The following is a 16,231-nucleotide window of genomic DNA, read 5'->3' as shown; positions in this document are numbered from 1 at the left end:
GGACGTGTGGACGTAGAGTGGATGTGTGGACACTCAGAGCGAACATGTGGACAGAATGGAGTGTGGACACATAGTAGACATGTGGACACAGAGTGGACGTGCGGACACAGTGGACATGTGGATGCAGAGTGGATGTGTGGACACAGTGGATGTGTGAACACAGAGAGGGGCAAAGGGGCACAGGGTGGAGAGCACGGCGGCAGCCGCCCAACACCTGCACACGCACGCACTCTCACTGACTCGGCATCTCCCTAAGCTACAGAAACTTCCCTTAACACAAAATCCTGACCATGGATGCTCACTGTCCACTCATGACCACCAAAACCGAGAACCACTCAATGTCCTTCAATCCCTGCTTTGTGTGACCAAGACACAGAGGACACACAAGCGAGATGGACAGCGAGGTCTGACTGTGAGACAGACAGCGAGGTCTGACTGCAGATTACAGCCCTTGTCTGTTCGCTGGAGGCACCGTGGTTCTTCTCCATGCTCCTTGGTGATTTCCTGGTCTGGGAGGGTCAGGCTTATGGTGTGAAGCTACCTGGATGCATGTCATGGTGACAATTAAATGTGAGATGAGGCGGGCGGAAGTGAGAGGAGGATCATTATGCTCTTAGAGTTGTCTATGGGAAATGTTTCCTTTATATAAAAATATTAATAGTGGCTTGAATGAATGTAGCGTGGGGCATCCATGAATCAGAGGGCAGTGAGAAGGAAACGGCACCCCACCCTCTCCCTCAGTGGCCTGACAGGCTGGGCAGCCGGGCAGCCACGTGCCCACCCCCAGAGACTCCGCCTGCAGGGAGGAGGAGGAGAGCTCAGGGCCAGAGTGGGCGCAGCCCCGGGTGACGTCACTGCCCCGCATGCGGCTTAAGCGCCAGCTACAGGAACCGAGAAAGTTCGTGGAAAACGCGTCATGGAAAACCCACGAATGGCTTTCAAACTTTTTGCTGCGATGTTTTAGTTCTATTTTTCCACAACGTGGCTGAAGTGCCCTCAAGTTACAATTCTTGGAACTGCACATCAAGAGTAAGCCAATGTTACCGTATGTTAATTTACAAGGAACCCGAGAACCCGCCTTGGGAATAAGAAACCTGGGATGCGCAGGTCCTGGAAGCTGCAGGGTCACAGTGTCTCCCCGTGTCTCCCTGCGCTCACCCAGACGTACGGGGCACAAATGTCTTCTCCACGGAAACCAAGCGGCGGCCACGTGGGGAGGCTGACATCTCCCAGCCGCGCCAGGAGAGAGCCCTGCCCCATCTGTGCCGAGGCTGCGACCTCAGTCCTCACCCCGGCAGGTGCACCTGCAACGGCCTGGATCCTTGTTCCTCACCTCTTTCCGCCCCAGGAGCGGCCGCCCCTCAGCACGCGACCCACGGAGGCAGGGGTGGGGGGCGGTTGGGGGGCGGGGCCACAGCCCTCCCCTGATCTACCTCCAGCCTGCGAAGAAGTGCGAAACAGAAATGACCTAGGGCACGCAAAGCTCATACGTTTATTAGCGGCTCTGCGGCAACGCCAGCGACAAACCCATAAGAGCTTCATTTTTATACAAATAGTTTTATTACAAATTTGAATTCTTAAGAAATACATATTTAAAGGAATTACAAGAAATGCCTTAGTAGTCTTAAGAACGTTTTTGGAGACCTGGAGTGAAATGTCGCTCGGGGCACGACAGTCCGGATCCGCCCTCGCGTGCTCCACGCTGCCCCTGCCGCGGACATCCGTGGCACGGCCCACGAGGCGCCACGGAAGGGCCTGCGTGGGCTCCCGTGCGAGAATACTGACGTTTGGGCTCACAGAGCTGTTTCTCGAGCCGGGATGCAGGATGAGGAATGCTAACGAGAGGAAGGCCTTACGGTCGCTGCCGGGGAATCAAGTCGATCGGTTTGTGATTGGCGTTTAAACCCTGCACGTGTTTTATGAAGCAGAGACAGTGGGCTCCGGGGACGTGTGCCACCCGGCAGACGCCACGCAGGGAACCTGGTCTGGCTTTGGTGGTACATGGTTTTTGGTTTCAGAGTGAACGGTGAAAGCGGACGCTCCACACTGGACATCCTCGTGTGTAAGAACCTATTAAGGGCCGCGCGGTCTGTCCGAGGAAGAAGCTTCCGGAAGCTCTATCTCAACAGTGGAAGGTACTCTACGACCTGGTCTGCCTACCTGCTGGCAACTATATAAATTACTAAAATATATATATATATATTTAATTTCTGGCTACTTTTGGACCATCTTTATTCCACAGGAAACTTGTGATTTCTGCCAAAGCAGCTGCAAAAAGCACCACACACGGAGCGGAAAGACGTCACTTTCTACGGGTTTGGGGTATGGCTGCTGAGTCCGCATCCCGTCCGCAGGTTCCAGGACGCTGTCTGGACATCAGACCCAGGGACCTGAATCTGGAAAGAGCTGGACAGTGGTGTCCACAGACATTGATATCCGGGCTGGAGAATTCATCTACTAGGATACAAGGCTGAAAACGGGCGGTCAGACACCATGGAAGGCAACGCACCTCCTAGCACCCTTGTGTTTGCTGACGGAGCTCTCCATGCATCAGTGCACTGGGCTGTGGGACACACTGACATTTTATTGCATCCAGAGTGCCATTTGTACGCCACTATCGAAAGCTTATCGTTGTCTGTTTCTCCTTCAGCAAGTAGAGGCCAACGAAGCGGGGTGTGTTAGTTACGCGAATTCCTCTAAGGCACTTTATAGTTTTCATACTGGACAGTGAGGTACACAGGATATATTTCTAGGGTTCGTTGCTGTTAAAAAAAAAAAAAGAGGAGGAGGAGGAGTAGCACCATGTTGTGACGTCAGCTGAGAGCGGGCTCCCTCATGTTCTTCTCATACAGACTTGGCACCGGCTGACATGCGTGTGCAGCTCCCCTGCCTTCAAGGTGGACGGCGTGGGCTTCCTGAAACACGGCACAGGGACAGCCATCAGCGTCTCCCCTCCGCCCATCACCCCGGCCGGCCCCCGGATCTCAAAGGCACTGGCCCCTGTAAGCAGGTCCAACCCACTAACAACCAGCACCTGTCTCCACCCTCCCTGAGCAGGCACCTGCTGGGGGCCTGGCACCTGCGGCTGTGTCAGGCACAAGTGCTGGTCCCCGGGCTCCCAGTCGAGGGTCCGTGAGCCTGGGACCTCCGCCCCACGTGCACCCAGCTCACTAGGGCCCAGCTGGGGTCACCCACATCGGGCTGGCTCCACAGTGTGCACTGGTGCTGCTGGGACAGCAGCTCCTGCTCCCAGGACGGCTGCTCCTGGCCTCCACTGGGTGATCAACTCCTCTAGAGCAGGAAGACGTGTCCTCTGTAGCACTCAGCACCCTGAGTAGATGCTCACTAAGTCCCTGTGGGAAACCCATCTGGAGCGATGAGCTAGACCTCACAATACTTCCATCGCCTTTGATGGGTCTGTAGGCAGATGGGTGCCGGTCAGCGACCACAGGGCTTCCAGTGCTGAGAAAGTCGGCCTCACCTTGACCGTGGGAAAATGTAATCCAAACCAAATCTGGTATGAATCAAGTTAGATTCAGATTCAAATAGCCATATCTAAGAGCGCTTTGGGGCCAGTGCTCCGGCATAGAAAGCAAAGCCTCTGCCTGCAGCGCCGGCATCCCATGTGGGCAGTGGTTCAGGTCCCGGCTGCTCCACTTCCCATCCAGCTCCCTGCTGATGCGCCTGGGAAAGCAGTGGAGGACGGCCCAAGTGCTTGGGTCCCTGCACCCATGTGCGAGACCCAGAAGAAGCTCCTGGCTCTTGGCTTCAGCCCTGGCCATTGCAGCCATTTGGGGAGTAAACCAGAAGATGGAAGACCTCTCTCTCTGTCTCTGTAGCTCTGCCTTTCAAATAGATAAATCTCAAAAAAAAAAAAATAATAATAAGAGTACTTTACTTTGTCCTAAAATCAAGGGTGTTTTAGCAACGTTCAGTGCAAATTCTTGTGCCCCAAATTAATTATTTAAATGAACAGGACCTTTACCTAATGCTGGAGAAGGCAGCTGGCTCAGAAAGGCCGCGTGACTGTGCACCCACGCTGCTCGGAGGAGGGGCAGCAGCTGGCACCTGACCCCCTGCGGCTGGGACTCTGTTCCACCTGTAGCGGTCAAGTTCGAGCCGCAGCACTGACCAAGCTCCCTGCTGCCTAAAAAGCCTTCTGCAAGCTACCGGTCCTGCACCTGGCACTTCCCTGCCGCCTTACGCCTTCTGCCACCCACACGGGGAAGGGGTAGGGTCACAGAGTTCCCAGAATTCTCTCCTCTCCCTGGGAGAGACACACAGATTCGGGGACTGAACGGTGAGCAGCCCAGCTCCCGCACAGCTACCACGGGTGCTGATACAGGGTCGGGGGAGCTCGTCCTGGGCCTGGCCATGCGGGACAGAGGCCTGGCAGGCTCCACACTAAGGTCAACAAGGTTGGTGGCCACGGGGACACTGCAGGGGGGTGACATTTTGGTGGTGGTGGAGGAAGGGCGGGCAGCTCCTGTCGGTTTGAGCCGCGTCTGTGCTACGATCAGCTTTATCTACACAGGCTTTCTTGGAGTCACTCAGAACTGCCCTGTCTGTGCGCTGTGACAGCGCAGGCTGCCCCGCCCCCCTGCCGGCTAACCAGACAGCATTTGACCGCAACCTGTGGGCAGCCTGCGGCTTTCACTCTGTTCTAACCCACGCCTCTGAGGATGGAAAGGACCTTTTAACCATGGAGGCGCCTTCATCAAGGGGAGACCTCAGCCTGTCACCCCCGAGCTCTGCCTTGGGAGGCGTCTGGGCCACCTGCTCACGTGGAACAGAACCAGACGTCCACTCGGGCCCGAGAAGAGGCCGCCCGGGGCTGCTCTGTGAGGAGTGCGGGCAGGGGCTCCACCCTCGATGGTGGTTAGCAGGAGCCATGGCGGACCAGGGCCCCGGGGGAGGGGCCCCACTCACTTGAACATCTCGCTTCTCTCTATGGTGGCGAGCCAGAAGCTGTACGCGTTGGCGTAGTAGTTGCAGGTCCCACGGCCGTGGCACTCGATGAACGGTGCGCTTCTAAACTCTTCCAGACAGGAGCCGGGGGAAGCCAGGGCTTGGCCGGAACCTTCAGCCCCGGCACTGGTGTGCTGCAAGACAGAGGAACGCGCCGAGTCAGGGACCCTCGTCCTGCTCCCGGTGCAGTTGGCAGCCTCCAGCCTGCGTGTCACCGTGGGCACACTGGGCCCACACAGCCGCTCCCCGGTGGGCCGCACACGCAGTGATGGGCTCGAGCTGGCAGCTCCTCCCCAAAATGAGGCACCAGTCAGGTCTCGGAGTATGAAGAGACACAGCCCTTATGGGGTTGTTTTGAGACATTGAAACCTGTTCTAACGTGCGGCACGAAACAGTAGCCAATGTGCAAACGATGGTGGAGCCACCAGCCGTGGAAGTGACTTTCTAACAAACTCCTGCACCTGCTATGTTAGATGCAGGACATGGCAAAGAACGACCGCTCACTTCTTTATCTAAAGAGAGAACACTTGATACTAGGAATGTTGTAACTGTTCACTAAACCTAGGGGGTTCCAGTAGGACCTCACAGTACTCAGAGCCCAAGGCCCTAAATTCACCCACACACCGAGGGCAGCAAAAGGCAGCCCGTGACTACGGTGGGCTGTGAGGAAGGCGAGCTGCAGTCAGAGCCGGCCGGGGCAGTGAGGACACGGCTACCGCCAGCAGCCTCTCTGCAATGCGCCCGCGTGCAAGTCTCCAGGGACAGCGGCACAGAGCAGGGTCCCGGGGCCTCCACGCCACAGCCTCCCCCTGGAGCTGGCTGGCATGACTCTCGGGGATGGCCATGTTTTCCTCTGCTGTTGGCTTTGAGAAATCATAGGCAGTCCCCAGTACAGACTCGTGACCCCGGGACGTGGGGCTCTGCCCCCGAGGAGCGGCCCATGACCCCGGGCCGTGGGGCTCTGCCCCCGGGGAGCGGCCCGTGACCCCGGGCCGTGGGGCTCTGCCCCTGGGGAGCGGCCCGTGACCCCGGGCTGTGGGGCTCTGCCCCCAGAGAGTGGGCCTGTGACCCCGGGCCGTGGGGCTCTGCCCCTGGGGAGTAGGCCTGTGACCCTGGGACGTGGGGCTCTGCCCCCGGAGAGCGGGCCTGTGACCCCGGGCCGTGGGGCTCTGCCCCTGGGGAGCGGGCCCGTGACCCCGGGCCGTGGGGCTCTGCCCCTGGGGAGCGGCCCGTGACCCCGGGCCGTGGGGCTCTGCCCCTGGGGAGCGGGCCTGTGACCCCGGGCCGTGGGGCTCTGCCCCTGGGGAGCGGGCCTGTGACCCCGGGCCGTGGGGCTCTGCCCCTGGGGAGCGGGCCTGTGACCCCGGGCCGTGGGGCTCTGCCCCTGGGGAGCGGCCCGTGACCCCGGGCCGTGGGGCTCTGCCCCTGGGGAGCGGGCCGTGACCCCGGGCCGTGGGGCTCTGCCCCTGGGGAGCGGGCCTGTGACCCCGGGCCGTGGGGCTCTGCCCCTGGGGAGCGGGCCTGTGACCCCGGGCCGTGGGGCTCTGCCCCTGGGGAGCGGCCCATGACCCCGGGCCGTGGGCCTGTGACCCCGGGCCGTGGGGCTCTGCCCCCGGGGAGCAGGCCGTGGGGCTCTGCCCCTGGGGAGTGGGCCGTGACCCCGGGCTGTGGGGCTCTGCCCCCGGAGAGTGGGCCTGTGACCCTGGGCCGTGGGGCTCTGCCCCTGGGGAGTGGGCCATGACCCCGGGACACGGGGCTCTGCCCCTGGGGAGTGGGCTTTCCCTGCCCATGTGACTGTGAGTAGAGAACGTCAGTTTGCTTCTGAATGAAAACCGCCTGGGCTCCCCCGTGCCGTCTTCCCATGGCCCTGCGCTACGGCACTGCGCGGTCGCTGAGCCAGACTCGGCGTGTGCACAGGTGCCGCAGTGCCGCCAGCCCAGCTCCTCGCGCGATCAAACCTGAGTGCACACACGGTCACTTTCACAGGTGCCTGCCTACGGCGACTCCCCCGGCGGGAGCAGCCCACAGCAGAAGGAAACAGAGGAGGCCCTTTCCCCGCCCATCAGCCACTGGGCCCCTGTTCGTTTGTAAATCAAATGCTCACCACACAGAATCATGGGATCATTCACTGGGCGTCGGCAGACTCCGGGGTGACCCTGATCTTACAACGTGCTCGGGATTTGTGATGTGTAATCGATAGTCTCACCTGAGACCATGATGAACAGTGCCACTGTGGGCACCTCAAACAAGCTCCACGTTCGCTTTAATTGGCTTTCCAGGGCACGGGAGCCTGTGGGGGGCCCAGCGTTCAGGGCTCAGGCCACGGGGTGGCAGAGAGCAGCCCTGGGCCCCGGCAAAGGGTTCTGGGCACCACTGGGGTCAGGGAAGGTGGGGGGTGGCGGTGTCCGGCAGAGGGGATGCTGGGGTCTCTTCCAGGGGAACAGGGTCCCCCTGCACTTACCATCACGAAGGAGTAGCCGATCCACAGCGAGGACCACCCGTTGGGGCAGGGCGGGATCTGAATGGTCTGACTGTGCACCGCCATCACCATGGCCGGGGCCTCGCACACGGCGCACCTGCAAGGCAGGGGGAAGGCTCAGCGCAGCCCGGCTCCAACTCCCCTCCCCCGGCAGCCGTCCTCGGCCCCGCCCCGCGGTGCAGGTCTTCCTGTGGCTGTCGGAGCCACCTCACTGTTCAAGTCCTTGACTGGCAGACAGAGCCCATGCCCGGGAGCCAACTGCCCGCTCTGTAGGAGGCAGAACAAGGGTCCCCTGTGTGGCCCCCAGGGGCTGGGGTTCCTGGCGGCTCCCATGGTCTCCTTTTGGCCTTGCAATGTTTCCCAGCTTCCCAACAGAGGGCAGGAATGTCAGTGAACACACTGGTGCTGACCCAGAGGAGAGCTACCGTGTCCAGACGCCCTGACTGTCCCTTCTCAGTGATCCAGGCCGATGCTGCGTGACTGCACGCCCTCGAGGCTCGCTGTCCATGTGAGCCTCCATCGGGAAACTTGCGGCTCTGATCTCCTGGGGCTTGCCCAGTCAAGGCCCAGGCGGGTCAGCACCCCTTGCAGCCCACAGGGCCTCCACAGAAGCCGGCCAGGGCAGGACACCACCCACAGCTTGCTCAAGCTCAGGGCTGGGGCTGCCCTCTGTAACGCCTTGCAGACTGGCAGGTCCACTCCACTCTGGATGGTGGGGTAATGGACAGTGTGCTACCAACCAGAGCACAACGACCCTTCAATCGGGATGAACAGGGAGTTAACCATGCTGACAGGTATCAGAAATTGCCCCTGGGTGTGTGGGAACATGGGACAGGAAGCCGGCAGAGGGCCCGAGTATCCAGGCTGTTTCCTGTATGTGCAAGTGAACAGGCTCCTGGAGATGGCCTCGTGCCCCTGCCACCACCTGTCCCCAGACAAGAAGACAGAAATAAGACCTGGGGCGGGGATTCTGTCTTCTCCAGGCTGCCTTGGGGCCTGGGGGCTCAGGTGGCTGTGGAGGGGTCGTCCTGCCCAGCAGGTGGGTGACACAGAGTCACAGGGCTAAGGAGCTGTGCCTACCCCCTACCCCCCTCTGGTGCAGTTTATGAAGAAACGAAGGCCACGTTGGTCATGTGGAGGGCTGGCGCTGTGGGGCAGCAGGCGGTTCAAATCCTGGCTGCTCTGCTTCCAATCCAGCTCCCTGCTCACGCACCTGGGAACAGCCCAGGCCCTGGGGCCCTGCCGCCCACCTGGGAGACCCGGATGGAGCTCTGGGCTTCTGGTCCTAGGTGTTACTGCCACTTGGGGAGGGTCTGTCTCTGTTTCTCTCCCTCTTTCTTCCCTCCCTACACCCCTCCTTCCCTGTTTCTCTTTTTCTGTCATCCTGCCTTTCAAATAAATAAATGAATCATTTTTCTTACAAAAAAAAAAAAAAAAAGACAACAATAACAATGAAACTCGCGAGTGCCTTCCTGAAGCTAAGAGACAAAGCTCCCCTGGCCCTGTTCTGGGAACATCACCAACACATGCCAAACGTCCACGTGACCAAGAAGGCAAATGGGAAGCACAGATAAGAGTAATCATTTTCTACCTGTCGTCCAAGGAAAGCTAAAAGAGAAAACCAGAGACGTTGTTAGGCTTCCTTCCAACGCATCGAGCAGCTTGGTCTCCAACAGCACCGTGACCCGGCACCCACACAGCCACAGGAGCCTCGGCCGCAGGTGCTGAACGGTATTGTCCATTCCCCCTAAATAACTTCATTTATGGCCACAATAATAATTTAAAAATAGCTAAAACAGTGTCTGAGAAAGCAGTTCAGTATAATCCAAAACCTAGGACTCTCCTCCACAGCAGGCCTCCCCCAGCCCTTTGGGTCCAGGGCCCCGGGGCCCCCCAGGCCCTGCCTGTGCCGTAGCCCAGGGGAGCCGCTGCACTGCCCAGGGCCCCCGTGGCTCCTCCCGCTCACCGCAGGGCACGGGGTGGCGATGCTGCTACCCTTAGCAGGAATCCAGAAAGGCCGGGCTCTTTCCTGACTGCTAAGGGAAACGTCTGACCTGGGGCTCCTCGCACTCCTTGCTACGTAACTACGTGGGAGGGAAAGGACGGCGCCCAGAACCTCGCCCTGCTCAGACGTACGCGCTCACCGCCGCTCCTCTGAGCACAATTCCGAACGCAGCCAAGCCATCGGAGGCAGGCGGCCAGCTCGGGACAGCCCCAGACTTCTCGTCTTCACAATTTAAACTTCCCATCCCGCCCCGAGGATCCAAAAACACGCTCCAGATGTGCGGGTGGACAAGCGCTGACCGTGGGAAGCCGCTCAGGGAAACACACACACTCGCAGTGGAGCCACCTCCCCCCAAGGAGGCAAAATCGGAAAAAATCGGATCACTGTGTAAATTTAAGCATAAATAAATCCGCCCAGTGTTTATGTCCAAAGCACAGATAAACACTCAGACACACCCAGTGTGTCTGCGGTCAGGAGAGCAGCTCCTATCCGTTCAGACGGCCACGCCCAGAAAAACAGGCACTACGCGTTGGCAAGGGTGTGCAGCAATCGGAAGCCCTGTGCCTGGAGGAGGTGGCAAGGTGCAGCCACTGTGGCATACAGCACAGCGGAGCCTCGAGAAACTAGAAATCGGGGCCGACGATGTGGCGTAGTGGATGGAGCCGCCCCCTGCGACACCGGCATCCCATGTGGGCACCGGTTCCTGTCCTGGCTGCTCCACATCTGATCCGGTTCCCTGCTAAATGCTTGGGAAAAAGAAGCAGAAAGTGGCCCAAGTGCTTGGGCCCCTGCCCCCCCCCCCCCATGGGAGACCCGGAAGAAGTTCTCGGTTCCTGACTTTGGCCAGGCCCAGCCCTGGCCATTTGGGGAGTGAACCAGCGGATGAAAGACCTTTCTCTCTCTCTGTAGCTCTTTCAAATAAATAAATAAAAATCTTTTTAAAAAATGAAAAATCACACTACAATAGGAGTCAGCAATTCTACTGGGTACGGTCCCAAAAGAACGGAAGGCAGGAACTTGTCCACCCGTGTTCACAATAGCTTTGCTTATAGCAGCCGGAAGATGGATGGAAAGAGTTCAAGTGTACACACAACATGGCGTATGCACACATGTACACACTAGCACACATACATGTGCACACAGGCTCACACCCGTGTGCACAGACATATCACACACATACACACGGTGTCATTTAGCCTTAAAGAAGGAAGGCCATTCCGACACATGCCGCAGTGCGGCTGACCCATGAGGACGTCACACTGCGTGGCCACAGAACCACAAACGCCATCTGCACGAGGCCCCCCGCAGTCAGGTCCAGAGACAGGGGCTGGAGTGGCGATTTCCAGGGACACGGGGAGGACCTGACACTGGTGTCTCAGGGGCACACACACTCAGTTTTGCAGAACAAAAAGAGCTGTGGATACAGGAAGCGGAGAGGGTTGCACCAAAACCCACATCCTGCATCTAATCCACCAGACGGCAATGGGCAGAATGTTCTGGGGCAAACACGAAAAGCGCCCAAAGGAACATTTGTACAGAGCACGGACCAGTCCTCTTCAACGCCACGTTCCTTCCTGCAAACGCTCCACTCACCTGCTGATGAAGGGCCTGATGTTGTCGCCGGCGATGGGCGCCATGGACATGGGCATGGGCTCGGGGGTGGACAGCCAGTAGGAGTAGTCGTTGCGGGAGGCGAAGTTGCACACGTTGTTGATGTTGCAGAACAGGAAGGGCATGGTGCTAAACTTGCGCAAGCAGCTCCCGGCCGTGCCTGCACGCGGGCAGAGCACCCGGTGAGGGCCGAGCGAGGGGCCGCCCCGGAAGTCACGGGGCTCCAGCTGCCCGGTCACCGAACCCTCGGCTCCACACAACCATGCACGTGGAGGTGAAGGGGCAGGCGTCGGGCGTAGACACTGCTGGGACACCTGCCCCCACACCGGACTGCCCGGCTCAAGGCCCGGCTCCCCCGCTCTCCCACTCTCCCACTCTGGGACTGCCCGGCTCAAGGCCCGGCTCTCCTGCTCTGGGCCAGTCTCTGCGGATGCACCCTGGGAGGCAGCAGGGGGCGGCTCCAATACCTGGCTCCCTGCCACCCTCGTGGGAGACTTGGATTGAGTTTGGGGCTCCTGGCTTAGGCCTGGCCCAGCCACGGCTGTTTCGGGCATTGGGTTAATCAGCTGATGGAAGCTCGCTCTCTTCTCTCTCTCTCTCTCTCTCTCTCTGCATGCCTTTTAAATAAACTGAAGATAATTTAAATGGAAATTAAAATTTCTTGATTATCAGAAAGAAGGAATTGCACCAAATAGTCCAGTATCATCGCCAATGAGAGGGATCAGGCAGAGGAGAAACTACAAAAGTTCTGCTGGACGCGTTTAATGGAAGGGAGCAAAGCCAGCTGAGCCGCAGAGAGAAGCCCCGCCCTCGCGCTGACTCCTGGGAGGAATAACGTAACAGGCAGGAGGGTGCCCAGAGCCGTCACGGCAGAGGGCACACAGGCAGCTTCCAGCTGACCTAAGCTACCACCAGCCGAGGTCTGTAGAGGCAGAACAGCACGGCCATTGGTGCCACAGCAACAGGTCGGCTGTCCTGTTTCATGAACATAAAGGCACGGGGCCGGCGCTGTGGCACAGTGGGTAAAGCCTCTGCTTGCAATGCCGGCATCCCATATGGGCGCCGGTTCACGTCCCAGCTGCTCCACTTCCAGTCCAGCTCCCTGCTAATGGATGGCCTGGGACAAGCAGCAGAAGACGGCCCAAGTGTTTGGGTCCCCGGAAGCTCCTGGCTCCTGGCTCTGTCCTGGTCCAGCCCTGGCTGTTGCAGCCATCTAGGGAGCGAACCAGTGGATGGAAGACCTTCATCTTTCTCCCTCTCTCTTTGTAACTATGACTTTCAAATAAATAAATAAATTTTAAGACAAAACAAGGAACATTGAGGCAAACCATTATGTGTGCATCCTGGGAGTCTTGTCCTACTTGACGATTTGAAGACGAGTTCTGAAGTTTTATTCATTTAAACATTTCCCATGGTTCCTCTCATGAGGATGGAGGGCGAGCAGGCAGGCCCTCACCAGTGCTACTACACAGGCCATCACGGCTGTACCCTGGGCCCTCCACAGACGTACACGTGAGGGACACGCGGCTCTGCAGTCGGCTTACCCAAGTCCTGGCCGTGGGCCCGCTCGTTGCCTTGCACGTAGAGCAGGGAGTACCCGTGGTAGAGAATTTTGGTTCCAGGAGGGCACTGTGGGTCGTGGATCGTTTGACTGTGCCTGGTCACCAGGAAGCCATGGTCCACAGATGGGGTGCCTGGGGGCCCCATGGATCCTGGCAGCCCGTCAGGGCCTGGAGGACCAGGGAACCCTCTAGGACCTGTGACGGGAAGACAACGCCATTTCCCAGTTACAAGCAGGTTCCCGGCCAAGCCTTCCAACCACCATCTCTCGGGCAGGTTTAGTCTCTCGTATTTCTACAAAGCCCATCTTGTCCTCGCGTGGCCAAAAAAGTGCGCAGCTCGCTAAATACAACCCCAGCCCCGGTTCACAGCCATCGGCTTCTCACCCACAAACCTCCTCGAGCTGTCTCCCTAAGCAGTGCGCGAGGCAGAGCAGGTACACAAAACACTGAGTGAACCAACGAAACATGAAAACACAAACAGGAACCCATGAAAATAAGCTCACGGCGCGAGCTAGCGTGTGTCCCTCACCTGGAGTTTGGGCCCTGTGGACCAGACCACAGGCGCAGCCAGCACCGGGGTGGCTGTGCCGTGCGCTAAGCTGCCACAGCCCCACTGGGTTGAGTGCTTTGTTCAGGCAGGGAATGTCTGTGGGCTTTAGCATCTCAGTCACCACGGGATGTTCACGGCCTTCCCGCTTCTGAGGGAGGGGGGTCGAGCCCCACTCCGGCTGGACACTGGGCGCCGGCCAATGTCGGCCACCCCGATTTCCAGTCCTGCCTTCCCTCGTCCATTGCTGAACCGGCACACCTGTGGTGGCAGCCGGACCAGCCAGCTCTCCCAGCCAATGGGAGACGTGAGCCTTGGTCAGCAGCATCTCTTCACCCAGGAAACACAGCCTCGCCCTCTCCCGGCTGGGCCCACTTCTTCCACTCTGGACGGCTCTACCCACATCCTTTTCTACCTCTCTCTGCGGGTTTCCCCACGCCAGGACCCTGCTTCTGAACCCAAGACACAGGCAGAGGGTGGTGAGGCTGGGCAAACCAGGAACCTACCAGGAGGCCCAAATGGTCCCGTCTCTCCTTTCTGGCCAGGGGCCCCATCGAAGCCAGGAATACCGGGCGGTCCAGGTAAGCCCACCGATCCCGTCACGCCTGAAGCAAAGGAGAAAGAATTCAGGATTCCGGCCCGGATGTCGGCACGCTCACTTTCTTCCTCTCGTGAAAGTCCCTCAGCGGCCCGGGAGGGAGCGTGGCGGCCCTGGACTGCAGGCCTGCGGCCCGCTCAGACAACAACGGTCACAGGGGTGTACGCGGATCCTCCCGAGTGCTGCCAGGCAAGGGTGCGGGAGAGGGAGCCGTGTGACGTCTCCCCTGCCTCGTCCTGCTGCCTCACTCCTTAGGTGGCACACGCACTGCGTGGGTCACGTGGTTTCCATGCTAAGGATGAGATCTGTGCAGAGGGAGCTTCAGACCTCAGTCTGTAGGCCGCTTTGAGCGCTAAGCCTTCCCTCTCGCCTCGTTTGCCACCACGCCCACCGACAGCTCCTGAGCCAGGAAGTGCTGAGCCCAGGTTTGGCGTGGGGCAGGGCTGCTCGTCCACAATTCGTCCACAGCTGTGGCTCCCTCTGCTGCACGTTCATCTTCTCGCTGGGGGAGAGGAGGTGCAGGCATTCCTGACTGAACACAGGGACATGGAATCGCGGGCCCTCGCGCTTTTCCTGTTTCACCCTAACTTCACAAAACGTCACGTGGCTCAGATACACACTAAGGGGACACAGGAAAGTCACACTCAGACAGGTGTGTACAACCACCCGGAAGTTCTGACTGCCAACACTCGGCCAGGAGGAAGTCCCGCCCACCTCCCCCAGGCCCCTGCCCCACCTGGGGACCTTACCTTGCTGTCCTTTAGGGCCTGGTGGTCCCTGAAGCCCTTTCAGACCTGGGGGACCCTCAGGGCCTGGGAGTCCTGGTTCGCCTTTGATGATATCGTAAGGACCTGGGGGGCCAGGGGGCCCTGGGAGACCTGCGGGAATCAGATGCCGGGGTCAATCTCAAGGTCAACATGCAGGACCCTCGCAAAGCACGCATTTCCCCTGCACAGCTGCTTTTTCTCATCCCAAACCCTGAACTCCTGGGGCCAGGGAGACACTGACGTCATCCAGGTGAACGGTCTGCTCGGCCCAGCCCAGCCCCAGCCCCCGGTGAGCAACACTGGCTCTCCTGGGGCCGAGGAGAAGCAGCGTCCGGACGCCTCCGCCTGGGGCAGCTCCAGGAGCGGCACCCTGCGGTCACCGGTACACACTTCCTGCTCACCGCTGTCGCTGTGCCTAACGCCCTCAAGGTGAGTGGCCCTGACCACCCCTCACGGCCCGTCTCGGATCACCACAGCAGTGACGGCCTCGGTGTGCCCTCTGCCAGCCACGGCGCTGCCCCAGCGCACTCTCTCCTTCCACACTCACCCCTGCTTCCCTCTCTTCCCACCCACTCATCGGGCTGCTCATTCTCTCTCCTAAAAAGCAGTTTTGAAAAAAGCAGGGCCCTGGTAGTAGGGTGTGCCCAGCAGAGCCCAGAGGGACACACAGGAGAGCCTAGTGGCGTCTCCCAAAATCACTCCCTGCTGTCTGGAGCCCCCTGCCGGCAAAGGCCCCAAGGCCCTGGCCCGGGAGAATCGGCACCGTGCAGCCAGAGTGATAGGCTGACTCTTGTACCTGGAGTGTTGGTTTCCGTCTGACGTCAGAGCCTGGGAGAGGCTGTGCAGCTGGGGTCTGACTCCAGGCCTGTCACCCACCCCATGCCTCTGGACCCTCCTGGGTCACGGATCCACACACGTGATTTCCAGGACAAGACGCTGGGGAAAATGCCACCCTCAAGAATCCTGACTGCTACAAAAACTTTTTAATCAACTATTCTCTAATGCTTTCTGAGTCGTCTCACGCGTGCAAGCCTACGTGTGCGTGCTCGCTGGTCCTGTGTTCCCCCACCCATAGTCTCACACATGCAAGCCTACGTGTGCGTGCTCGCTGGTCCTGTGTTCCCCCACCCATCAGGAAGGCACTCACGGGTGACGGGGCTCCTACCTTTAGGTCCGGGGATGCCTTGATCGCCCTGATCCCCTTTAATTCCCTGGAGGCCAGGAAGACCTTTCTGACCTGGACAGAAAGGGAACGTTGTCGTGGCACCAGACTTCCAGCACACACAACATGTGTGCACACACATGTACTCACACACATGGATGTGTGCGTATACCTAAACACAACCTGCACACATACATGCGTGCATACACCCCAAGCACAACCTGCACACACACACATGTGTGCACACACACCCCTAAGCACAACCTGCACATGCACACACATGTATACATCCACACACACACCCCTAAGCACAACCTGCACACACACACACACGCATACATCTACACACACACAGACACCCCCGCAGAACACATTTCCAATCCCCACCACCACCTCAGGAAGACGCTACTCCTGGTCAGCTGTGTAAAATTTTCTCCACGTGTGCAGCACGCTGTGGAATGGTCACAGCTCTCAGGGGGGCACGCGGCACTGGTCTTGGACACAGTCTGACCCACGTGTGTCCCCCAGAGTC

The 16,231-nt window shown here is 59.2% G+C and overlaps 1 protein-coding gene across 1 annotated transcript in view; it reads right to left on the bottom strand.

The window, feature by feature from the left end:
- Window positions 1-1,537: 1,537 nt before the first annotated feature.
- COL4A1 (collagen type IV alpha 1 chain) overlaps window positions 1,538-16,231 on the bottom strand; it is a 135,045-nt gene continuing 120,351 nt past the window's right edge. The window contains exons 45-52 of the mRNA XM_062193944.1: window positions 15,703-15,774; window positions 14,520-14,648; window positions 13,679-13,777; window positions 12,608-12,820; window positions 11,046-11,223; window positions 7,430-7,544; window positions 4,930-5,102; window positions 1,538-2,915 (exon numbers count right to left, since the gene is read on the bottom strand). Of these exons, the coding sequence (XP_062049928.1) occupies window positions 2,834-2,915; window positions 4,930-5,102; window positions 7,430-7,544; window positions 11,046-11,223; window positions 12,608-12,820; window positions 13,679-13,777; window positions 14,520-14,648; window positions 15,703-15,774 (1,061 nt within the window). The 3' untranslated portion in view covers window positions 1,538-2,833. The remainder of the gene's footprint in view (window positions 2,916-4,929; window positions 5,103-7,429; window positions 7,545-11,045; window positions 11,224-12,607; window positions 12,821-13,678; window positions 13,778-14,519; window positions 14,649-15,702; window positions 15,775-16,231) is intronic.

Source organism: Lepus europaeus, chromosome 6 (genome assembly GCF_033115175.1).
Source record: "Lepus europaeus isolate LE1 chromosome 6, mLepTim1.pri, whole genome shotgun sequence".
NCBI classification, from domain to species: domain Eukaryota; kingdom Metazoa; phylum Chordata; class Mammalia; order Lagomorpha; family Leporidae; genus Lepus; species Lepus europaeus.
The sequence above is the reverse complement of the archived record's forward strand: the minus strand, read 5'-3'. Positions and strand labels throughout refer to the sequence as shown.